The sequence below is a fragment of the Trachypithecus francoisi genome, unplaced genomic scaffold (genome assembly GCF_009764315.1).
Source record: "Trachypithecus francoisi isolate TF-2019V2 unplaced genomic scaffold, Tfra_2.0 Lachesis_group17, whole genome shotgun sequence".
Classification (NCBI taxonomy): Eukaryota; Metazoa; Chordata; class Mammalia; order Primates; family Cercopithecidae; genus Trachypithecus; species Trachypithecus francoisi.
Window position 1 is genome coordinate 14,898,012 of NW_022681462.1, and position 26,935 is coordinate 14,924,946.

The following is a 26,935-nucleotide window of genomic DNA, read 5'->3' on the forward strand; positions in this document are numbered from 1 at the left end:
ATAAGATATACTTTTATAAGTAGAACAATTATGCCCCCTGCAGTCCTAAATGAAGGCAAAGTGTTTTTGTTTTTATTTTTATTTTAACTAGTGCACATTAATACTAAGTATGTGCAGGAACCTAGGTTCTAGAAATTCAAGAAAAAGACATAGTCCCTGCCCTCAAAGCTCTTGTAATTTTTAGAAATTGGACTTAGAACCGCTTTGATGACAATATAGTGGTTAGGAGCACCTACTCAGAAGCTATACTTCCTGAGTGGAACTCAGCCTCTCCACTTAATATTCGTGTGACCACAGGAAAGTTAACCTCTTTCTGCTCTGCTTTTCTCATCCAGAAAATGGAGATAATATTATTATCTCCCTCACATGGTTCTTTTGAAACTTAAACGAGCTAAAATTTGTAAAGCATTTAGAATAATGTCTGCCACATGGTAGGCACTATGTGAACATTGAATGAAAATTATGATGCACCATAGCAAGCTTTTGCAGTTTCTGAGTAGGTTTCAGAGTACATCTTTTGATCTTTTGCTGAATTTAGGCTCCCCCTTTCCTGAGCTGGGTTAAAATAATATTGTTTGCTTTACCTATACTGCCTTATGTGCCTAAGGAAACTAGAGCTCAGCCAGTCTCACTTCACCAATTCTAAATAATAAACTATTTTTTGGAATTTTACATCTAATTCAAGTCCACATGTACTGTAATATGTTAATAAATGTCACTGTTTGATGCAACCTTTTTCTGCATTAATCTGCTACAAGGAGTTTGAAGATTTGTGTTGTGCCCCCACCTAATCAAAACCAGTAGATTTCCCATTATGGCTACATGTACTCTGTATTGAAATAGGAGTTCACACAAGCAGGGTAGTATAAGCAAAGTACCTTTTTACTCATAAGAAGAAATCCAAGTTTAATATTTTACTTTAACTTGAGTTTTGATGTGACACTGAATTTTACTAATTTATATGCATATGTTAAACTATCCTTGGCTGATATTGAGAGGATGATTGTAATTTAAAACAGATTAAAATACTTAATATATGTACCCCCCAAAAAAATTTTTGAAAAACTTGAAATCTTTGCCACTCTCACAGTTGTCATACATCTTTTATCCCAAGTACTCAAATTTTATGTTCAAAATAACAATGATTTCTTTAAAAAAAAAGTAGTGTCTGATTAACAATCTCTGGGAAAATCTGTTTCCTGAAAAAAACCTGTCTGGTCATAAGAGAAACTGTTCTTGTGGTAGGTTATTTTAACTTCTCTTCTTCTGAGTATTATATTAGTTATATTCTTGTAACTGTTCTACTTACCAAGTTATTTGGACTATGTTACATCACATTTTTGCATGTTTAACTTTATTTTGCTTCTTGGGAAGCAAAGTACTCTTTTTGAGATAGAGTCTTGAGCTTCTGCCTCCCAGGTTCAAGCGATTCCCCTTGCCTCAGCCTCCCACATAGCTGGGATTATAGGTATCCACCACCACGCCCAGCTATGTTTTTGAATTTTTAGTAGAGACGGGGTTTCACGATGTTGGTCAGGCTGGTCTCGAACTCCTAACCTCGTGATCCGCCCGCCTCGGCCTCCCAAAGTGCTGGGATTACAGGCGTGAGCCATCGTGCCTGGCTGAGAAGCAAAGTATTCTTAATGCCTAATGTGTGGTTTACACATTTTGTGTTTCATAATGCAATCAAGATTTAAGTCATAATACCAGTAAGCCAACCACCAATATCCAAAATGTAGACTCTGCAAGGAGTAACCATAGCAGGTTTCATTTATATGAGACTCTTAAAAATAGATACTTAAAAACTAGGTACTTTTTTTCCCCCCAACTCAACAGGGATGACCTTGGGAAGGATGCACAATACTTGGATTAATTTCTTGTTATAATGTGGTAGAAATTGATAAATTGAGATAAGTATTTTCATAGTGATTTATAATGCTAAATCATGGTAGAGAAATATTCTTAGCTTTGATTCTAGTTTTGAGACTCATTTATTTCATTCCCTGGCAAGCCACCTGTGTCTGTATGTATCATCTGTATAATAACAGTAGTAATGATAAAAGCTGCCACCTCTGACACCCTGGGTGCCAAGTATTTAATCCTCTAAATTATCGTCCACCTCATGAGGTAGATAGACCCTGATATCTCCAGATTATAAATGCAGAAACTGGGCAGAAACAGTGGCAGGCACCTGTAATCCCAGTTACTTGGGAGACTAAGGCAGCAGAGTCACTTGAACCTGGGAGGCCAAGGTTGCAGTGAGCCGAGATCACACCACTGCACTCCAGCCTCGATGACAGAATAAGACTGTCTCAAAAAAATAAAAATAAAAATAAATGCGGAAACTGGAGTCTTAGCCCCTGGCTCTATAGCCCTCTATTGAAGTGTTATTATACCAGTCATTTACTTACTGGAATTAACTAATAGTAAGTTAAGTTTGGCCTTATTTATTACCAAGAACAAGATAGTGGTGAGAAACTTGTTACAGGATGCCCTGACCACCAAACTGGTCTTATGGAAATTGATATACTTTTCTTGGAGACCAAGTCTTGCTCTGTCACCCAGGCTGGACTACAGTGGCACGATCTCAGCTCACTGCGACCTCCACCTGCCTGGTTCAAGCGATTCTCATGCCTCAGCCTCCTGAGTAGCTGGGACTACAGGTGTGTACCACCATGCCCTGCTAATTTTTGTATTTTTAGTAGAGATGGGGTTTCACCACGTTGGCCAGGCTGGTTTCAAACTCCTGAGCTCAAGCAATCCACCCGCCTCGGCTTCCCAAAGTGCTGGGATTACAGGCGTGAGACACTGCACCTGGCCGGAAATTGATACACTTTTAAAAGTAAAATGTCAGAGCAAATTTAATTTTAATAAAAATCTTTGGGCTGGGCACAGTGGCTCACACCTGGAATCCCAGCACTTTGAGAGGCCGAGGCGGGCAGATCACCAGGTCAAGAGATCGAGACCATCCTGGCTAACACGGTGAAACCCCGTCTACTAAAAATAAAAAATTAGCCAGGCGTGGTGGTGGGCGCCTGTAGTCCCAGCTACTTGGGAGGCTGAGGCAGAAGAATGGCATGAACCTGGGAGGTGGAGCTTGCAGTGAGCCGAGATCTTACCACTGCACTCCAGCCTGGGTGACAGAGTGAGACCATCTCAAAAAAAAAAAAAATGTTGGGCAATGCTGTTAGTGGATTCTGGTTATTTATTATTTACAGCTCTATCTCAAGGGTCAAACCGTGACCCACAGGATGAATCTGTCCTGCCGCCTGTTTTTGTAAATAAGTTTCACTGGAACATACCCCTGCTTATTCCGAATGGCCTACAAGGCCCAACGTATTTACTATCTGGCTCTCTAAAGAAAATATTGCTAATCTCCTGCTCTATCTTATTCAACATAAGATTTGAAGCAATCTAATATAATATCTGATCCTAAACATATACGAAACTTTCTTTAGAAATTTCCATTCAACTTATATCCTTTATGGGAAAAGGCTAAAGAAGAAGTAAAAATTGAGGCGATTAGGTAATGTTTCTTTGCCTCAGCTTCATTCCACTCATTTGAGAATTTTGCTGGTGTCTTAACACCTGGCAGTTATGTGTAACATTGCCCAAGTGGTTGGATGTGTTTTAGGGTCATTTCTTTTCTTCCTGTGGTAAACATTATTTCCTATCCCATTAAAAAGATAACAAAGAGGATACAAGAAAGATTTAATTTACAGAGAAATAAAATTTGGTCATATGTGAGTTTTTTGTTTATCTTCCCTGCCCAGGAGGAGCCAATCATGTATCCAATTAGGTGGTTATCTGATCTCTTGGAAAATAATGTCTGTCCATTCCCTCTGTTGAGGCAAGTGAGAGCAAGGGCCCCTTGACGCACTCAAGTTTCACAAGCCTTGGGATCTTGAGGCTACCCTTTACTTAGGGTTCATAATTGATAGTGAGAACCTTTTCCAATATCACACACATGAATATAATTATGATGTGAGTAACTTTTGTAGAATTACAAAAAGAGTACCCTGAGACTAATTATGCAGTGTTAAGTTTTTGCTCTGATACAGCTTCCAAAAGAGATTTGGATACAGAAAAGGTGAAATTTTTTCCTTTCCTTTTTTTTTTTTTTTTTTTTAATTTTCCTGGGTGCTCACTACACTACAAAACAGAAATCAAGCATCAACTTGTTTTTGTTACTTGGCAGGAGGTACCACCATGATGTGGCATTTTGCTCGTACAGTCTGTGTCAATTCAATAGTAAACTTAATCTTACAGCAGGCTTTAACTTACTAACAATTTGTATTCGTAGTTGATGTTTACATGGTAAACTGGGCTAAGTTGGAAAATATATTACATGTATCTGAAATGGGAAAATAGGAATAAATGTTATTGTAGGTTACACATGTATAGTAAACCTAGTGGTACCAAAACTAAGTTGATTTAAACCCAACAAGTTTTAGTTAATAAAAATATGTAAAAAAAAATGCCAAGAGATTTATGTTTGTTCTTGGTGAAACTACTCTGGGGAATATGAAGGCTTTACTTAGGAGAAACATAGTATTCTATTCAAAAATACACATGCAACAAAGACGAGAAGAAATGGAATATCTAAAAGATAATACATATCACCAAAATGATGAATGAGCTTTTTGAATTTTTTATCAGTAAAAATTGAGACATTCTTTCCTACTTTGGTTTGTACTATTAGCAGCAAAAATATTTCCAAAAGGCTATCAAAATTCGTGTTTATGTCCAAAAAAACAGATTGTTTAGCTATAATAACATAATACTTCTCACAAGCATCCGATCTTTTTGTTCCTAAATCTAGAGTAGATGAGTGGTGGTAAGAGACATTCCAGTGTGGTGGAAAGAATATAAATGCTCTCTGGGTTTTTTTGGTTTTTGCTTTGGGCACATTATTCACACATTGAGATTGCTTTCTCACTGTACAATTGGGTAATTTATTTTTTGTAGAATTTTGTAATAGATAAAGATAATGCATGTAAAGTAGCAGGTATATTGCTTGGCACGTTGCTTTTACTTGCCAGCTATGTAGCTCATCGTCATTATTTAAATTAATCATTTAGAGTGATTGTTTCGTGAGTAGTTGTATTCTTTTCACTTAGTGTTTTCTGTATCTGAGTGATGGTTCTCTTCCTGTCTTACAGTAGTGGACAGGGTGTGCATGTGTTTGCATTTTAATACTATTACTATGATATCAAAATTAAATGAAAATAAACTTTTGGGGGGGTGTTTTGATGCAGACAGCTTTATTAAACCGCCTGGAGCGAATTTTCGAAGCATGTTTTCCTTCCATACTTGTCCCTGATGCTGAAGAGGAAGTTACTTCCCTGAAGCACTTGCTGGAAACAAGCACTTTGCCAATAAAAACAAGAGAGGCCTTACCTGAAAGTGGGTAAGTAGAAGAGAGTTTTTAGATAGCATGTGTTTTTGTTACTTTCAGCAGTTCTAATTTATAAGTTTATCTTAAAACATTAAGGTTCAGGCCGGGCGCGGTGGATCACCTGAGGTCAGGAGTTTGAGACCAGCCTAACCAACATGGTCTCTACTAAAAAATACAGAAAAATTTAGCAGGGTGTGGTGGCGCATGCCTGTAATCCCAGCTACTTGGGATTGAGGTTGAAGCACAAGGATCGCTTGAACCCAGAAGATGGAGGTTGCAGTGAGCCGAGATCGTTGCACTCCAGCCTGAGTGACAGAGCAAGACTCTATCTCCAAAAAAAAAAAAAAAAAATTAAGACTCAAAAACATTGTGTCAAAACCTAAACTCCCTGCCTCTTTTCTTTTGAGCTGTTTGTTATTATATTTCTAAATCAATATTCTAATCAATTGATGTTATATATTATTTTTTGACTTCTTAGAATGGTAAGCGAAAATTTAGATCTTACCTCTGCTATTCTCCCCTCATCTTCCCCATATATCAGTTTTTGGTTAATTTCTTATTTGGCATTTTCATTAATATAATCATGTATATATTGTTTACTCTTAAGCCACTGTTTTCTTTATAGTACAACTTCCTCCTGGGCTTCTCTTTTTCATTAGTGTTTCCCTACCCTTTGAGAGCTTGTTCATACACTTGTGATCCAACCCCGTATTCTGCTCCCATCTAGAATGGTTTCAGTCTGGGCTTACACATATGTTGTCTTGGGACTTCCCTTCACTTAGATCCCATTTTGGTGGAGCACATCCTCCAACAGCCTTCTGAGAAAAAAGATAGATGGGAGGTAAAATTTTATTCTACTCTCACATTAAATTTATAGTTTAAGATCTGTTGCCGATGTTCTGAAATTTCACAATGAAATATCTTTTTTTCTTTGAGACAGAGTCTCACTCTGTTGCCCAGGTTGGAGTGATCTTGGCTCACTGCAACCTCTTCCTCCTGGGTCAAGCGATTCTCCTGCCTTAGCTTCCTGAGTAACTGGAATTGCAGGTGCCCACCACCATGTCTGGCTAATTTTTTGTATTTTTTAGTAGAGATGGGGTTTCACCATGTTGGCCAGGCTAGTCTAGAACTCCTGACCTCAGGTGATCCGCCCGCCTCGGCCTCCCAAAGTGCTGGAATTACACACATGAGCCACCACACCTGGCCTCACTTAGTTATTTTTCTAGTGACTTACAGTCACTAGTGTTGGCTCTTGATTTCATTCAAATAGTTATATACTTATGTTGGACCCAAGAGTAATTGGAATGTGTAACATGTCACAGCCGTATTATAAGTAGAACTCATGGTGAAAGTTATTGAGTAACCTATTGTTGATGGCTTCATCCTGGCCTTTGCAGGGAATTGCTAGATGTGTGGACTGAGCTACAGGATATCCATGATGCACATGGCTTGAGATACCAGTGGGGCGGCTCCCATAGCAACAAGAAGCTTTTGTGCTCCTTGGGAATAGACACCCGAAACATTGTGAGTTTGTTAGTACCTTAAAAAATCTTTTAATCAACCTGTGGGTGTTTTAAAATTCTGTTATACTTCTGTTTAAGCTGTGGTAAGCTAGTTCCTCAGAAAATAAATACTTCGTTTAAATGTTCATTTATATTGAATGTGCTGACTTGTAAACATCAATCTACCTAAATTTTTCTTCAATACTTATTTTTAGAAAAAATTGTTTTAGTAGTTTTTCTTAAATATAAAATGAAGGAATTGGACTGGGAGATAACCCCATATGGGCAATTTTTAAGTTTCATCAATTTATTATTCCCTATATATAATAAAACATCGCAAGCATATTTGGAAACTATTTCATTGTATGATAGATTATTCTCTAAATATCTGTTCTTTCTGTCTGTCTAACACGTGTGTGTAGCTCTTCACGGGCAATAAGAAGCAGCCTGTTATAGTGCCCATGTATGCAGCAGGATTGGTAAGTACAAAAATCTCTCTGCATGTATTTATCATTACTGCATTTATTCTGTAAAATCATCTTAAAATACACTTCTGTGTCATGCTATATAAGAGACGTTTAGTGTTGGAATCTGAAGGGTATAAATAGATCTTTTTTGAACTCATAAATCCCATCAAATACTGATCGCAGGACTTTTAAAATATTTCATTAATTACAGATACTGTTTTGTTTTAGATTGAAAATTTTTATCTTACTAATATTAGCATATATAACTGTTTGTAAAATGCACCTTTGGAGGATTCTTTTTCTTTTCTAAACTTGCTTTAAAGAAAAAGCTGAAGTATCTGAAGACCTAGCGAAGTAATTTGTTTTAATTCATTTATTAATTTTAAATAATGCAATATTGAGGCTATAGATGTACATAAAAGCTTAGAAACACCAAATTATAGTGAAATTTAAACGAGCCAGGACTTATAATGGGTTCTTAGTTTTTCCATTAATATTTTAAATGTGTTGAATTTTGTTTTTTCAGTTATGCCAGGTAGTACCAGAAAACATTTTCATTCTGTTCCTTCTCAAGACTCAGTCATATTTTAAAGTTTGATGTTTGTGTTTTTTTGGTGTGTCTTTATTTTTATTGATGAAAAAATATATTTTTATTGATGAATAAAAATGTCCTATCAAACTAAAAACATTACTGTAACCATTGAATTGGAAATAAGGGAAAAATAATGAAGGAATCTTTGGTATAGAATTTATACAACCCATTATGTGCATGTGACAGTTAATTTGCTGTGGAACTTGACCTTTAAATCTATAAACTTTCTCCATGAATAAGCACTAATTATTGATTTTGAATTGGAACATTTTGATTTTTGTGGAATTTTCTAGAGTTTTTTTTTTAAATCAGTGTTTACTCCTTTGTAAATGGTTTTTATCATGTACTTTAAAAACACTTTGATGATTCCCATTGTTTTCTGTTGTAGGTAAATATAATGCTGAACATTTCTTTAACTTTTTGGTTATTTGGATTTCTTTTTTTCTCAAGGAGTAGCAATCCAGAGGTTGTTGATGTTATGGAACTAGGGATTTAATTTGTAGGCACTTTCATTCAGCATATTAGGGGCAGTGACCTACTTAATGCTAATGTGTAGCCTCACCCCATTAACCAGTTCTGTGAGGTTTGTGAGGAGTTAGAAGCTAAAGCTTATGCTTTATTTTTCAACCTTCATTAGAAATATTTTTACTATTTCTATGGACTTTTTTTTTCCACTTCTTTCCTCCCCGCCATCTTTTTTCCGGTTTATTTTCACATCTGTCAGCTCATACCTATAGCTACTATTTCGATATAAGCTTGAATACCAAAGTTTAATGAATATAAATGTATCTCCCCTCCTCCATCTTTGTGATATCTTTCATTTAGAAACCTTTCTTTTAATATCAAGTTTTAATTATAGCTAACTTTACCCATGGTGCCTTACATGTATGAGATGTTCAATAATCTTTTGATCTCACTTGGAGAAATAGTACTTGAAATGATCATTTAAGCCACTGGTTCTCAAACTTTCATGTGTATCAGAATCACTTGGAAGACTTGTTAAAACACAAATTGCTGAGCACGCCCCCCCGCCACCCCCGTTTCTTGTTCAATATTTCTGAGGTAGGCTCGAGAATTTGTACATCTCACAAGTTCCAAGGTGACACAGAAGCTTCTGATCGGGGATCACAATTTGAGAACCACTGCTTAAAGTGATCATTCAAATTACAAGTCTTGGCTGAGACTAGTAATTGTTTACCAAATGTATCGACTCTGCATAAGGGCACACTAGAGGACCTGTATAATACTTATGGTATTGAGTTAGACCATGAACTTCTTTCATTTTTCTAGCTGCTGGGTTAAAGCCTTTCAGATGTGCTACTGTTAAGAATTGATTCTGCAAACTGTTTTAGTTTACGCCTGTTCTATTGGGGAAGGGAGGAGGCAGGGATTGTCCTGAAAATTTTAGAAATTTACAGATTCTAACATTAATGACTTAGCAGAGCTTTGAGTTTTGTTTTGTTTCTTTTTGGTCCAGTTAAGGGTGATTTTGTCTAGGATATAAACTTTGATTGAAAAATATTCAAAAGCTTATCAGATATTATTTTAAAACATGTAACAGTTTGACTTTTTTCAGACCTAGATTATGGCCCATTTTGAGTTTGGTAGAGTGTTGATGAAAAATACTGATTTTTTTCCTATTTCTATAGCCATACTGAACATCTGTCTTTCTTACTCAAAAAGCATATTAGGCCAGGCGCGGTGGCTCACGCCTGTAATCGTAGCACTTTGGGAGGCCGAGATGGGTGGATCACCTGAGGTCAGGAGTTCAAGACCAGCCTGGCCAAGGTGGATAAACCCCATCTCTACTAAAAAAATACAAAAAATGAGCCAGACATGGTGGCGGACACCTGTTTCTTAGCTACCCAGGAGGCTAAGGCAGGAGAAGCGCTTGAACCCAGGAGGTAGAGGTTGCAGTGAGCCAGGATCACGCCACTGCACTCCATCCTGGGCAGCAAGAGCGAAACTCCATCTCAATTTAAAAAAAAAAAAAAAGGTACATTAGATTTGTAACAAACCCTGTGGAACCTGTAAGATGTTTTCCTCTCTAAAAAGGCTGTGTATCTGCTTTGCCTGTCCAAGGAACTAAGTACTAAGTTTCCAGTGCCATCATAGAGATCAGGATCAAACATTACATTTACACTGAAGGATATAGATGTCATATTATATGGCGTGTTTTAGAATCCGCTCTCACTTCTCACACCACCATGGGGTAATGTGTACAAAGGGTGCCCTTTCCATTTTAGTGTCATTAAAGTGTTGGATTTTTAGAGGTTAGATGTGAAATATTGTTGTCTCCCCCCACCCATCCTGAGTTGGTGCTTATGCTTTGATGTGACAGTAATAACCCTGTACTTTAAAACATCTAATTTACAATACAAAGTATTGCTTTAAAAACTTTTGATTCTAAAGGTATTGTGAATGGTTCTCATTATAGTGCTATAGGATTTTCAGTAAATAAAATTTAAGAATAGCTGGGTGTGGTGACATGAGCTTGAGGCAAGAGGATCCCTTGAGCCAAGGAGTTTGAGGCCAGCCTGGGCAACATAGTGAGACCTTGTCTCTTAAAAATGTCTCTTAGAAAAAAAAACAAAAAGACTAGTTCCTTTTTGTCTTCAGTACTTTCCAAGTGACCTGTTTTTTAGTTTCTCCTTTCTGATAGATTAACTTAAGCTTGTGGGCTGTGCCCCCCACCACCATTAAAGGTTAATATTCCTTTTTCAGGGTATGTTAGAGCCCACCAAGGAACCATTGAAACCACTTTCTGCTGCCGAAAAAATAGCTTCCATCGGTCAGACAGCCACCATGTCACCAGATATGAACACATGTACATCTGATCAGTTCCAGGTAAAAATATCTATATGTGTATAAATATGTTTATGCATGTATATACACATATATCCACACATACTGCCTTTTTCCTTCATTTATGACTGTTAGTTTTAAAAATATTTTTAAAGCTTGATTTAATGATGAATATGATTCTGATTAACATCCCTTGGAATACAATGAACAAATCTTTAATTTTTGAAAACAGAAAAGCTCAATTTGAGAAATGGGTGATTATGGGTAAGTTCTTAACCCTTTCCAGGCCTTAGTCTCTTTATCTATAAATTGAAGGATTTAAAACAAGTATCTCTAAAGTCCCTTACAGTTTGAATATTGTGTAATCATAATTACTGACACAAATCTGGTAAGTGCTGGATTTTCAAAAAGAAAAATAAAAGAAAAAAGGAAACACTGTATTTATATCAACTCTGTAAGTCTGCTAGTGTACAGGGGAGTAGTAACACCTGCAGAACTAGTATTTTTTCTGGAATCCTGTGAAATTTTATAAAGCAGTAGTAAAGGTTAGGTATGTCCATTGCCTTAAACTTGTTTTTAGAGTTTAAGCAAAATGGTTATTTAACTCGAAAATGATGTGACCTTTAACTGAACAATGTATGGATTAGGAAAATAGAAAACTGTTTTTTTTTTTTTTTTTGAAATGGAGTCTTGCTCTGTCTCCCAGGCTGGAGTGCAGTAGTGCGATCTTGGCTTACTATAACCTCTGCCTCCCGGGTTCAAGCAATTCTCCTGCCTCAGCCTCCCAAGTAGCTGGGACTACAAGCATGTGCCAACATGCCCAGCTAATTTTTGTGTTTTTAGTAGAGATGGGGTTTCACCATGTTGGCCAAGCTGGTATCGAACTTGTGACCTCAGGTGATCCACCCACCTCAGCTTCCCAAAGTGCTGGGATTACGGTGTGAGCCACCACACCCAGCCAGAAAACTGTCTTGCCTTTCTTATCCTTTACCTCCTTGGCACACTTAAGCACAAATTTTTTTTCAGACTAATATGTTAATATAAAGTCTTCTCTCACTTTTTGGGTAAAATGGGCCATTTGGGCTTGCTTACTCTTTCCATATCAAGTTAGAAACTGACTCAGTGCTGTTTAAATATTGTATTTTTAGAAGTTTAGTATTTTTAAGTGAACATTACCATTTCTAAAACATATTCTTGCCATGTTTTGTCATTTCTCAACCTTAGATGTCATCTTTAATTGTATCTAACACAAAAAGTGTATACTTGGACAGCCTTTCCCAAAATGTGTTCCCATTGAACATTAAATCCCCATTAAAACCATTTAGAGATGGTTCACTAAAGGGTTCCAGGGTAAAGTAAGTTTGGGAAATACTTCATATCATAGCCCCATAACTACCCTTAGAGATCACAACACACATTAAGGACACTGAAGAGTCCTGCAGTGAATGGCCTTAATTTTAATTCATTTCTCAGATTTACTTGGCCACAGGACCTTTTTTTGCAGAGACCAGAGGAGAGGGGAGTGGTAACACCTGCAGAACCAGTGTTTTGTAGAACATACTTTAGAAAATGTCTAAAGCATAGGTCCTGCCATTTTAGGTGTGTTTCAGGAAACATCTAATATTACTGCTGTGTACCACTGTTTTATACTTGGACATAGCTTAAATGTTACTTTGAAGCCAGCTTATTACTAGCACTGAATTAGTGGGCCATGTTTATAATACCTGGCCTTGATGGTTGGGCAGCAGACAAGGTGGCTTGGGCAGAATGTCTCCATAGGTAGAATCTGTTCTTAGTTACCTTAATTTTGTTGCCCCGATATGCCCTCTGGCTATAAACTGCTCTCCCAGGTCTGCCCTGTCTATGCATGAATTACCTTTCCCATGGCACATTTTTATTTCTGCCTCCATCTGCATTCTTATTCCTACAGTGTTAGGTACTAGGAAAGGATTTTGAGTAACTGCTTGGTACATTCACTGAACATGGAGCTATTCTTATTGAGACCATTTGTTGCTAGTTTTGTTTGCTTCCTCCTCCATCTAACCATTTCCACCTTACAACCCCATAAACTATTGCTTATTGTGTCAGCTGTTGCCTGTCATTTTTGCCTCTAGCTGATTTGATCTTACTGTGTATTTCATTTTAGTCATAGCTTATGTTTCTTATATAATTTCACTGTGGACTTGACAAAAAAGTAGTCCAGATGACCTAATGAAAAAACGTGTTTAGAATTTTGTGCTAAGATGCCTGACCTCCATCACAGAATTGTATGGTCCTTGCTTGACTCCATACCTCTGACTCAGGTTAAAATATTTAACAGAGCAGGCATGGTAGCTTATGCCTGTAATCTCAGCACTTTGGGAGGCCAAGGCAGGTGGATTGCTTGAGCCCAGGAGTTCAAGACCAGCCTAACCAATATGGCAAAACCGTGCCTATACAAAAATTAGCCAGGCGTGATGGCATGAGCCTGTAGTCCCAGCCTCTCAGGAGGCTGAGGTGGGAGAATCACTTAGAGCTCAGAAGGTCAAGGCTGCAGTGAGCCATGTTCACACCACTGCACTTCAGCCTGGGCAACAGAGTGAAACCCTGCCTTGAAAAAAAAAAAATTTAACAAACATCTAAAGTACATTTTCTAAAGAGTCTCTTTACAGAAAATTATATATATTTTATATATATATATATATATATGTGTATGTTTATATGTATATGTGTATATATATATATGTGTGTGTGTGTGTATTATATGTATTTTTTTTTTTTTTTAGGTAGAGTCTTGCTGTGTCACCCAGGCTGGAGTGCAGTGGCATGATCTCGGCTCACTGCAGCCTCCACCTCCCGGGTTCAAGCGATTCTCCTGCCTCAGCCTCCCAAGTAGCTGAGACTACAGTCACACGCCACAATACCAGACTAATTTTTGTATTTTTAGTAGAGACGGGGTTTCACCATGTTGGCCAGGCTGGTCTCAAAACTCCTGACCTCAAGTGATCTGCCTGCCTCAGCCTCCCAAAGTGCTGGGATTACAAGGCATGAGATATCGCACCCGGCCTAGAAAATGATACTTCTTACTACTCTTGTTTGGCATGCTACATACACACACACGTATGTGGATTTCATACACACAAATGAAATACACAAATATGTGTGTGTATATATACATAATTTTACTTTTTGGCCATGCAGGAAGTTACATCTTCCTACTAGTCTTATTTCTTTTAGATGGAACAGCTCTAGCCTTTAGTGTTAGAAGCAACAGTGGCTTCCAAACTTAGCACAAGCACAATTGGATAATTCCCATTATGACTACATGCTTTTGGATCTGTCTGTTCTATCCCAATTTTGGTACCCATTGAGTTTGTTTCTGTCTTCCAAATTGGCTTGTATTCATTGATCTTACAACTATTGCATCTCTTGTTTAGAAATGTATTAACTTAGTTTACAGGTGAAAACAGTAATTTTAGCTTTTTTGGGATTGTGTATGTGTTTCTAAGGTCACACCATTGTGACCACTGCTGATTTCCATCTTAGTAAATACTTTACACTTTATTCATCATTAAGTAGGGTCAACACTCTGACTAGCAGTTATCTATCTAGTCACTACTAGCAACTTCTCTTAGACTGCCTGATATATTTTAGTTGTGAATCAGAATTTTAGAGCTAGAAGAAAAAATGATTATCTAGTTCCATGCTGACTTTTTTTTTTTTTTTTTTTTTTGAAACCGAGTTTTGCTCTGTTGCCCAGGCTAGAGTGCAATGGCGCAGTCTCAGCTCACTGCAACTTCTGTCTCCTGGGTTCAAGCGATTCTCCTACCTCAGCCTCCCAAGTAGCTGGGATTGCAGGCACCTGCCACCACACCCGGCTGATTTTTGTATTTTTATTGGAGATGGGTTTCACCATGTTGCCCAGGCTGGCCTTGAACTCCTGACCTCAAGTGATCCACCCACCTCGGCCTCCCAAAATGTTGGGATTACAGGCGTGAGCCACTGCGCCTGGCCACTATGCTCACTTTTTACAGCAAGAAAACATATTTGGAAAGGCTAAGTGATTTACCCAAAACCATGTATTAGTGGTACTGCTAGGACTAGAATCCAAGCCTCCTGTCTCCATGTTTTTGTTCTTTTTATTATGACCTTATTTGCCTAGTGCTGTTTTCTCTGTAGTAATAATTCATACCACATTGCTTCAAGTAGTTTTAAAATGCTTCCTTCTCAGGCTTTCTCTTGAGTTTCCATACTTGTGAACATCATTAGTTTTAATCTTTTTTTGCTTTGGTATCCTGTTTTTCACCTTTTTTCATTTTCATTAAATGCTGATTCGTGTGTATCACCTCATTATGATTTTGGCTATCTTCTAAATACCATACCCTATTTGAGAAGCTCAGATTTCAGCAAATCATTGAAATATTTCTAAGCACCCAGCTACTTGACATCATTCAGATAGAATGTGTTCATGAAAGAACTTGCTCCATTTATTCAGAAATTGTTATTGCATAAACCTAGATTTTCTCCATTCAGTGTGGATTATGAGCAAAGGTGTCACTGATCTAAGAAGTGGAGTAAGTTGAATCTGCTAGAATGCTTAGAGATGTTTGTTTCCTTTTAAGATCAGCTAAAGAGGATATTTTCTAAATATTTATTAGCTGTGCAGGTAGGTTATAAACTAGGTTTTCAGCAGTTTTTTAACTTTTATCTGAAATAATTACAGATTCACAGGAAGTTGCAAATATAGTACAGAGAAGTCCCTTGCACCCTTCACCAGTTTCCTCCATGGTTACATCTTACATAATATACTATAATGTAAAAGCCAGGAACATGACATTGGTAAATATGTGTATATAGGTCTATATCATATCACATAGATAGATTCACGTAACCACCACCACCACTATTAAGAACACCCTTCATAGTCACCGCCCCACAACCATCCCTTAGCCCTGGCACCCACTAACTAATGTTATAGTATTTTACTCAATTTATACCTTGCTCCAGGCTGGACCTGATTTTGGGGGACTGAATACTTAAATTAATTTTGCCTGTCATTGGTATCCCAGTTATCCTGATAGTCATATTATAATATCATGGATTAGACTTTTCAAAAATAACTGATTCATGCTCCTTTTCTATAGAAAACAGCAAATGACCTTACCTACCCAGAAAAAAATTAATACAAAGTTTTAACAGTGCCTGCCTTACAGTAAAGTGTAGTGTTAAGCGATGTCCAAAAAAAACTGATAACATTTTGATATCAAAAGTCTAATAAAATACAGCCTATTTTACCACCCCCAAAAGAAAAGAAAAAAGAAACCAACATGTTTTTCTTGTGAGAATATTCTTAAAATGAAGTGTGAATGCTCATTTTAAAGATGTTTTTGCACTGCCTTCCATCTTAAATTTACCATTTGCTTATTTTATATGTTTGACAGTTATGAAATTTAAACCCCTGGAATAGTGTTTTGTTTTGTTTTGTTTTTTTGGAGACAGATTCTCACTCTGTCGCCCAGGCTGAAGTGTAGTAAATAGTGGCACGATCTCGGCTCACGGCAACCTCCGCCTCCGGGGTTCAAGCTATTCTTCTGCCTCAGCTTCCCAAGTAGCTGGGATTACAGGCGTGTGCCACCACCCCTGGCTAATTTTTTGTATTTTCAGTAGAGACAGGGTTTCACTGTGTTAGCCAGGATGGTCTCGATCTCCTGACCTCGTGATCCGCCCACCTCGGATCCCGAAGTGCTGGGATTACAGGCTTGAGCCACTGCGCCCAGCCTGAGCATCCCTTTCGTTTTGTTTTAGTATTGTTTTTAAAATTCTATGCTCACTTCAGCAACACATTATTAAAATTGGCAAAGTACAGAGGAGATTAGCATGGCCTCTGTACAAGGATGACACACAAAATTAAATTCTGGTATCTAATAACATAATTTCTAAATCAAAGAAGTTGATTAAAATAAATATTTTAAATCAACACTTTAAAAATGTCTCATTTATTAGCCCATGATTTTCTTCAAAATTTGGAAAATCGTAAGGAACCAGACAGACCTTAGACATTGAATCTTCTCATTTTATACCATGTTTTTTTTATTGTAATCACACCAATAGTTTAAATCACGATTTGAGAATAGATTGAAATCTTGGCATAGAATCAGTTCATAAATTTGTTTAAAAATGTAAAGATAATTTCATTTCCCAGATACAGCTTTTTAAATGTCAATAACCTGTACTGTTTGTAAATTTTGCAATTTCAGTTTGTGCTAATATTTGCAGGTAACCTTCTGAAATTGTAAATTATCCCAGTTTTGTCTTTAGGTACTTTGTTGCCTAATGGTCTTGCTATAATTTTTTTTTTTTTTTTTTTTAAGGATTCTTTACGTTGCTACAACCTGTACTGATTAATTTTGATTTTTTGATTTTCAACTCTAGGAGTCTCTACCACCCGTCCAGTTTGACTGGAGTAGCAGTGGCCTTACTAACCCTTTAGATGGTACGTCTCTCCGTAGAGCCTCTAGCACCAGAGCTAGAGTTAAGAAAGCTACAAAGTTCAGACAAACTTCTCTCTGCTGATTTCCTTTTTTGTTTGAACATAACTTATTCTTATCTTTGGAAATTCAGGCTTTCTTTCTGAATAGTAATTGCTCAAGAAACCAGCCGTTACTATTATCAACAGTATTAATGTCCAAATATAGGTAATAGTAGTTAGGTAAAATTTTAGTTTCTTTATCTTAAGTCAAAAGTAAGCTTCTTTATTTTTTACAAATATCTAGGTAGTTTAAAAAATTTTAGCTAGGACCAATTTACCTTGAATTTTTTTCTGTAAGTTTTAATTTATGGAATTTTCTTGGATGCAAAGTCTTGTGGCTAGAGGCTGCTTCAAAGCACAAAGCACAATTATTTAACCAAAAACAATGTGCATAGATCCATGTTTATTGACTTAAAGTAGCTTTTAGATTTAATATTTTATAGAGCACCTATATGCAAATAGAAAATAAATTTCACAATCCTTTTCTAAAGCGTGTCTCCAAATGTTAGTAGGCAGTTCTAAAAATAATTGGTTTCACTTATGGCTTTAAAAGAAAATCCTCAAAAAGGAATAACTTATTCCAGTAATGTAATGTGGGCTCTTTAAAATAAGTAACACACCAATGCTAGTTTCTAGTGTTGACACCACAAGTTTTAAGTGGATCCCAAGATGTAATTACTCCTTGTGCTTAAGTTGTTCGAGCCATTGTCTAAAACAGCTGTCATTGTCTAAACGGCAATTATTTTGCCATTGTAAAAAGACACTATCAGCTTGGCCTTATAGTGGGGTCCTAGGATATCTGGAAAGCATCCAATTGAATTAATATAGTGCTGAAGGAAAGCCTGGATGCACTTTTTGCTGTTGTCTGGTGTCTTCAGTCAAATCATCATGCTTTTTATTAACAAACAACTTCTTTAAAAATGTGTACTATTTCTGATTACTGTTTCAGAGTTAAAGGGGAACAGTACAGCTTGAGGTTGCACATCAGGGTAGGGTAGTTATGACATTCTTTATTATGTTATTTTATTTTAAACTAAACATATTGGTGCGTGTCCTGAAACTGACAACTTTGTCACTTTTTAAAAAGCATTAATTAGAAACCAGCATTACTAACATGAAAGATTGATTTGGGCATGTACAGGGATTTTTAATGTTGGGTTGAGATTAAAGTATTGTTTCCCTTTAACGGGTACGCTTTCCTTTTGGTCCTTCTGGTATGGCTTCCAGTTTTGATTGAAGGAACTGAACTCCTAAAACCTTACTAAGTGTTACATTCTTTACATTGTACATGAGAAAATGTACATTGAATTAAATTGTTACTTTAGAAATGTCCTTAGTAATGAAAAACTAATACTGTACACATTGTTTTAATGTTGATTTTTAAAATGTGTAATGATTACTAATTATAACCTGCATGTTCAAGTGTGTGTCTTACCCCTTTTTACACATAACCCCTCCTCCCTTGGCTTACCTTCTGTGTGGCTGCCTACCAACACGGTCACTGAATTTCAAGCTAGTGGAGGTTCCACTCTTCTGAACCTTGATTTCTTTGGGCCCGTGGATGACAGTAGCTGTAGCAGCAGCACCACAATCCCAGGTCAGCAGAGTGTTAAAACCACAATTCCAGTTTATTTACTAAAAGCATGACCACATCACTTGACTTTCCTATAAACAAGGAAACAAGTAGATTGTATTCTCTATGTCTTTTTAATACTTTTCTTTCGTCTGTTATTTTCTAGTATCTGATTACAAAAAAAAAAAAAATGACATGTGAAATGTATTTCAAGGAAAACTTTCTCAGAGTGTAATATTCAAAGCTGAAAGTAGTTTCTAGGAATAAAACATCCCTAATGTCCTTAGAGAGTTAAAGGCAGGGTTGTTGGGTTTTTTCCCTCTAAGTAGAAAATGTGATATTTTATATGCTTATTTTTAAAAGCATATTCTATAAAGCCATTTTAAAAAATACAAGTTTAGAGATAGAATATTTTAGTATACAAAGATGACTTTACATTGTAGTGCCTGTAATAATATAACCTTTACGAATTCCAGCATTCAATTAGTTGTTTATTAGTGCTGCTAAATATATAATTAGGTTCCAAAATGTTGGAGTCTAGCACTAAGTATATAGTCCCGTATAGAACTATTTCTGTTTTTATGTAGCTCTTAAATAGAAAGTATACTGTTAGTTTTCCATGGGGAAAAAAATGTTACAAAAGTTAATAGTAGAAAATAATTGCTATGAGATACTAAAAGCTAGAAATTAAAAATTACTGGAGTGCCTGTTAATGTTCAGCCCTGCAAAAGTTCAGTTCATTGACCAAAGGACTAATGTACTTTGTCATTTTCTAACTGAATAAAAGATTAAAATTATAATGGCATTTTTATGTTTACATTTTATTCAGTATTATTTTAATAACTGTCGTCCCAACGTGTGATATGGTAATCATGCCCATTGATCACCAGACAGCTGTTGGGGTGCCATATAGATGCCCATGCCCAGAATGCATAGTGAGAGTCCCTTTCTGTCCCCACTAGTGGCTAGTTTTACAACTAGCCTGGTTCCTGAAAATTCACTGGTTTTGTGCTATTCCACTAGATAGTGGTACCACCCACTTCCAACAGTTGAGCAGCCATGATGGGATATGGATGGGGGAGACTAATAGCTCAGAGTGAACCTGGGACCCAGGAAGCCCTTGAGATTTGTTTATGGAAATCTGATTCTGCTGCAGGGAAGTTCCAAGGTCATTTGGTATAGAGTGACTGAATTCCTCAAATCCAAGCCCCTAATTGTTCTTACTGTTTTCAAGATTTTGCAAGCATATGAAAAACCAATCTCTCTGGTTTTGACTTCAAAATGCTATTGTACTATTTACTTAAATTACTTATAAATTTACATTTGATCTATGCAATGACCTGGGTAAGCTAATTGTCTGACATTTTAGAATACTTACTGGGGGGTGGGAGGGACAACCAAAAACATGTATATCCTTTTGTTACTATATTCCCAAGAATTAAGCTCCCATTTTAAATTTGCTATCAGCTTTGTTTTGTCATAAACGGTATTATCATTTGAATGAGGTCACTGTTTTTCTTTTGGGTCCCTAAAAACCTGGTTTAAATTTAATTTTTGGTTACATTTCAAACTCATTTAAAAACCATTCATAGGAGCACAAATAACGTGGCTATATAAAGAAGTACAGAAATGACCTGATAATCAGGCTCAGTGTACACAGCTGCAAGAAGAGCAAGTGGTTTCAGAAGCTTAGAGCTGTAATGGAAGTGAAATCAGCATGGTCAAATGCAGTTCTCATTACTTTGGAGCCTTTTAAATATTTTTGTTCAATATTTTCATTAATATGCTCTAGCTGCTATATAAATTTGATTACTATATATTTGCTTTGGCTTCTTTTTATTGCTATTGGGTTTTGTTAAAACTTACCATCAAGCTACAGGTATCAACACCTTCCTTAGTATTCCATTTCACCACTTGCTTGCATTTTTTCTGACTTGTTTCTGGGAAAGTCATTTCGTCTTAGCTTGCGGTTAATTATTTTGTGTGTGAGACTTAGGAGGTTGGCATAGAACTTGGTTGGCTAGCTTTAGTAATGTAACTAAACTATGCCTCATTAAGGCTCTGTTAAAAAAAAAAAAAAAAGACCTTCCATTAAAAAAATTACTCTCCAATTATTATAGTAAATAGTTGTCTTGTTTTTGAAAAATCTAACCATAGTTTTGGGGGGTTTTTTGGTGTGGTGGTAGTTATTTGGGGGTGTGATTTTGTTGTTTTTTTTTTTTAATCTGCCACTTTACTGTTTGAGAGCCAAGTGGCCAGTATTTTATAAACCCAACTAAGTTTTTACTAGCACTTTCCTATTGCCAGTCAGAATGCAGATATTTATTCTGCCCTATACACTAGACAGCAACTTAAATTTTGTGGTTGCTGGAATCTAGCCTTTAGAGAGAGGGAAGTACTTTGGGCTCATTTGGTCCCTTTGCAGACATAAACAATTTTTTACATTTTAATTGCAACCCATGTTCTTATTACAGGAACACAAAGGAAAGTCCTTTTAAAGTATATTTTGAAACTGTACCTTAATGAAATATTGAGAACTTGGGAGAGTCAACATACATTTTCTATAGCCTTCCTCCCTCATTAGACTTCGTAACTGTGGAAGTCGCTTTTGCTTGTCTGATTTCTATAAACATCTGAGATCTGTTTACTTCTGTAAAGTTGGTTAATAGAAGTCAGTTTCTGATTTTTTAATTTGCTAAGTATCTTAAAAGGAAAAAACTTGTTACTCTAAATATATGCATTTATATATAACATATGTAACTTTATCTGCTGATCTTACAAGGCATTTTTTTTAAAAGAAATAATAAGTAAAAACTTCAGAAACTGTAAGACATTCTTCCTTAGAATTTTGCTTTGCTGTTACACCCTGCAACTCATGAACTTTTTTCCTCAAGTTATTTGCTGGTACCAGGAGAGTGTAGGATTAAAAACTTTTTTTTTTTTTTTACTCTGAATATCTTTATTATCCAAAGTGTAACTTAAGTTTAAAATATTTAAACTGTTCTTTTCAATGTTATTGTTGTCATCATTGCTATAAATCTGTATTACAAGAGAAATATACAAAGTTATATGTATATTTTAATGAAGTCAGATGGAGATTTTTTAAATCAATTTTTGCAATAAATCTAACCCTCTGAGCTTCCTTTTGAATTACTCTAACGATATTTGAACTAATGACTACCAGATTCAGATATGAGACTACAGAAATATAATTAACCCTGTAGATAATTTTCGTTTTGTCCAAAAGTGGTACTTTTACTCACCTTTTCTGAAAATCTTTTACTCTCCGCACCTCTAAACTGAAGAAAGAACTATGTGGTATATGTTTATAATTAGTCCTTAGTCAAGATACATTTAAACGAACCAGATCATTTACCATGTTTGAGACTTTATATTAGCTTCTAAATCTTTTTCAGTGGAAGAAAATAGAGAAAAAATAAGGAGGTGAGGAAACAGGAAAATTTTTAAAATGAGATTAGTTAATTGAAAAATGGGATGTCATATCATGGGCATTCTTTTTATAAAACATAGATTATTTTATATCCTTCCTGATCCAAATTGAGGGAGTTTTCTATAGCAGATAGAAATTTTAGAAATATTTGGGTAGCATCTGCTGCATAAATGCTAGCTTAAAGATATATTCATTCCAAAATGGAATTTGAAAAGTATTTTCCTGTTTTATAAAAACTCCAAAAAGTAGAGTTCATAATTTAAAAAATAAATGCAGTATTGCAGTGTTCTGAAGATAGTTCTGTTTGTAAAAGACTCAGATGTTTACAGAATATTGCCTTTTGCATCTTGGATTGTGGCTAACTGGGTAACCCATTGCAGCCTACCATCACTGACTATCATTTTATACTATAAGGTGTGGATCCGGAGTTGTATGAGTTAACAACTTCTAAGCTGGAAATCTCCACCTCAAGCCTCAAAGTGACTGATGCATTTGCGAGACTCATGTCTACAGTAGAGAAGACAAGCACATCTACCAGGTAAACAGTGTCAATTGTACCCACATTTTGAATTCTGAGACAAAATGGCCCAAAGGAAAAAGCACGTTAAGTTGGCAGCATTTCAATATATTGTATTACAACTTGCTTTATAAAAGTCAGTCGATGCCCAAGTCCAGAAAATATTATCAAATTATATTTAATTATGAACTTAATAGAACAGGATTATTTCATAAGAGATTGGCCAAGGCTGACAGACGTGGTTTTCTTACCCCCTCCCGTCTCCTCTTTGTAGAGACTAATTCTGATTAAGTATTGTGATCATAAGGCCATTATAGAAACACTCTCCCTTTCTCTTCATAATTGCTGAGAAGATCATCTTTGAGAACCCAGTTTTATAATCCTGGAGTCACCTAGGCTGATCTTTTTACTTGCAGGCTAAGATGGTTCTTGGAATTTTCATTGACGTGCACCTCTGATTTGGGAGGTAAAGCCTTACTTTAACCAAGCTTTCTAGAAGCCCCTTCAGAGGCATGTCCTATAGAAAAGTAATTACCATCTCCCTATGTTGGAACTAAAGGCACGGAATGCCACTCGGGCCATGTGTTTGGGATTCAGAAAATCTTTAGTTTCATATGATTAGGCTGGTACGATCCATTGCTTTGAATTACTGTTAACCATGAGACTGAGCCAGTTTCTAACAGGAAGATGTCATTCTGAACCAGGAAATCACTAGTGCAAAAGCAAATACTGGTTGATTGGCACGCCGACTCTGCTGTCTCAATCCGTGATTCATCAGCATTTTAAAGTGGAACTATTTACCCATTGGTTGCCCACTTTGAAAGAAGTCTTATAGCTCTTTCTCCTGAATAAATATATACCAATCACATGTTAAATTCAGATTTATATTTTAAATAGATTCTTCTATAGAAAAACATCCATTTAAAAATTTTTATTGTGAGTAATAAATGTTCATCACTCTTAACTTTAGCTTGAATTATCACATTGTCATTTAAAACTTTGTGTGCTTTTATTCCCCCAGATTTTTCTTGTTACCAATACATATAATTATGAAATACATTATTATACATTTCATAATTGTAGACTACCTTTAACTTTTCCCTAGAATGGCTTTGTAGCATGTAAATCCTTGTTTGTCTGCCAGTTCTCTCCATTGTTCTCATTGCCCCATCTCTTTACAGTATGCCACCTGGCACTGCCAAAGCCTCCTCTTCAATGAACCTACTTGTAAATGTGGCTATGTGGATTTTTTTTTTTTTCTAATTTTTTCTCTTTCCAAATAAATCACTTCAAATTGAAACTCCTCTCATAGAAAAAAAAGGATGAGAAATTTGTATGTGTTAACTAAAAGCCAATGCACATTTGACTTAAAAACAAAAAAGGATGATTTTATTGTTTTGGTTTCCGCCTGCTATTTTTAGGACAACCCCTTCTAGGACAGTTCTCCTCTTTCCTCACTTTGTTTCCCCTGCAGCCTCACTGACCAAAGAACTATATAGTTTTGAACATCGCAATGATGAGAATTCATTTTGTGCCATTAGGAGGAGCTCTAAACCACATTAGGCTCTCCTGATTCTTTAACTCATCTTTGAAACATGCTGAATCTAGAGAACTCTTCCAAGCCCCATCACTTTAAGAAGCTATTTTTTCTCTTGTTCTATACTAATAGGGAATGAACTTATCATGTATCCTGGAGTTAATGTCTGCTAATTCTGTACTGAGTTACTCGCTAGGACCTGTCCAGCATCATATTTAATACAAAAATTGGAGAGAACAAGTTGCCAACTTTGTATTTTCTGTTTTGAGAAATGTCATTTGAAAATGGTAAATACAAATGCCTACAAGTATTAAAATACTATAAAATGTCCCAACGAGTGATTCTCAATTGTATAGAGCAGAGACAGGCTTGTGGCATAATTTCAGAAAGCATTTTTAGTATCTTATTTTTAGGTTTTCTTTCATTTTTCTCTTGAATAAAGTGAACTGCAAAAAAGCTCAGCAAAATCTTCTTGGCTATTGACAATAAGCAGAAGATAAAGTGAAAAGGCATTGTGATAGACTGTAGGGTAAGAAGGAGTTAAAACAGTGGTCAAGGTAGAGGAGAATGGACATGGACCAAACAATAACCAGTATTCTTTACTAAGTGCCTTTGAATGTGTCAGGGAATTTATATGGGCTCTTCTCTTTTGGAACACAAGTTGTGAAAGTGACTTCTCACTTTGAGCTTTTTAAAGAAATCCATGTTCTTAGTTTTAAAATAGTTCCATCTTCTTGCCTACCTTTCCTAATATGGAGGAAAATTACTTCCTATAATAAATCACTACTAACTAGTGACAGCTAGTTAGTAGCCATAGACCTGTAACTGAAGTTTATGCAGGTCAAAGACATAGTGCCAAAAATAATAGATCTTTTATTCTTTTTAGGCCTTTTTATTGAGATAAAAATTTGTAATTAACCCAAGTGTTCAGTTCACTGGTTTTTAGTATATTCACAAAGTTGTGCAACCATCATCACTATCTAATTTCAAAACATTTTTATCACCCCAAAAAGAAACCCTGTACCCATTAGCAGTCACTTCTTATCCCTCTCGTTCCCCAGGCTCTGGCAACTACTAATCTGCTTTCTGTCTCTATGGATTTGTCTTTTCTGGTTATTTCACAAGGATGGAATTCTACAGTCTGCAGCCTTTTGTGTCTGGGTTTTGCTTAGCATTCTGTTCCCAAGTTCACTCATGTTGTAGTATGTATCCATATTTGTAGCGTGTATCCGTATTTGGCTGCATAATATTTCATTGAACATAGCACATTTTGCTTATCCATTAATCAGTTGATAATTGGGTTGTTTTCACTTTTTGACGATTATGAGTAATGCTGCTATGAACATTTGTGTATAAGTTTTTGTGTGGACAAATGTTTCCCATTCTCTTAGGAGTGGAATTGCTGGGTCATATAGGAACTCTTAACTTTTTGGGGAAACTGCCAAACTTTTCCAAAGTGATGGCACCATTTTACGTTCCCACCAATAACATACATTCCAACTTCTCCACATTCTTACAACACTTGTTACTGTCTTTTTGGTTATAGTCCATCCGTTTGAAGTGGTATCTCATTGACATTTTGGTTTGCATTTCCCTGATAGCTAATGATATTGAGCATCTTTTCATGTGTTTATCGACTATTTGTATATCTTCTGTGGAGAAATATATATCTATTCAGATCCTTTGCCTTTTTTGGTTTTGTTTTGTTTTAGTAGAGACAAGGTCTCAGTATGTTGCCCCAGGCTGGTCTTGAACTCTTGAGCTCAAGCGATCTCCCTCCTCAGCCTCCCAAAGTATTGGGATTACAGGCATGAGCCACTTTGCCCTGCCATTTGCCTATATTTTACTTGGATAATTTGTCTTTTATTGTTAGGTTGTAAGATTTTTAAGTATATTCTGGATACTAAGCCTTTATTAGAGAAATGATTTGAAGATATCTTCTCCAATTCTGCAGGTTGTCTTTTCATTATCTTGATAGTATTCCTTGACACACGAAAGCTTTTAATTTTGATAAGATCTGATTTTTCTTGTGATTTAGGTATCATATGTAAGAAATCATTGCCCAATTCATGATCACAAAGATTTATACCTAGATTTTCTCCTAACAGTTTTATAGTTTCAACTCTTACATTTAGGTCTTTAATCCATTTTGAATTAATTTCTGTATATGGTATGACGTAGGAGTCCACATTCATTCTTTTGCAGGTGGATATCCAGCTGTCTGAACACTGTTGAAAAATTTCCACCACTGAAAGGTCTTAGCACATTTGTCAAAAACAAGAATTAAAAAACAATTGATCATGTTTTTTCCTGGACTCTCGATTATAATCTATTGACAAAAAGGATAAATCTTCACTAGAGAGAATATAGATCAAAATTAGGTCACTACCTTTGAGAAATGATCATAACTTTTTATTTTCAAATTCTCCTTAAGTGTTTACTTCTTTCCATATTCTAAGAAGACTAGCTCACAGCCATCCACAATGACCACAAATAAATATACAAACTAAAACTGTGTAAACTTGTTTTTATTTTAAAATATAATGTCATATTGCCTCTGAAATAAAGCAATTGTTTAAAACCCT

At 36.0% G+C, this 26,935-nt stretch overlaps 1 protein-coding gene and 1 pseudogene across 3 annotated transcripts in view; both read left to right on the forward strand.

The window, feature by feature from the left end:
• Window positions 1–26,935, forward strand: part of AFTPH (aftiphilin) — a 69,112-nt gene that overhangs the window by 38,883 nt on the left and 3,294 nt on the right. The window contains exons 3-9 of one of the 3 annotated variants that reach the window (XM_033239231.1): window positions 5,259–5,410; window positions 6,796–6,922; window positions 7,323–7,379; window positions 10,684–10,806; window positions 17,176–17,236; window positions 18,786–18,869; window positions 22,711–22,834. In XM_033239231.1, the coding sequence (XP_033095122.1) occupies window positions 5,259–5,410; window positions 6,796–6,922; window positions 7,323–7,379; window positions 10,684–10,806; window positions 17,176–17,236; window positions 18,786–18,869; window positions 22,711–22,834 (728 nt within the window). The remainder of the gene's footprint in view (window positions 1–5,258; window positions 5,411–6,795; window positions 6,923–7,322; window positions 7,380–10,683; window positions 10,807–17,175; window positions 17,237–18,785; window positions 18,870–22,710; window positions 22,835–26,935) is intronic. The other 2 variants (XM_033239232.1, XR_004443981.1) reach the window with 2 other exon arrangements.
• On the forward strand, window positions 16,568–16,680 carry LOC117063115 (annotated as a pseudogene).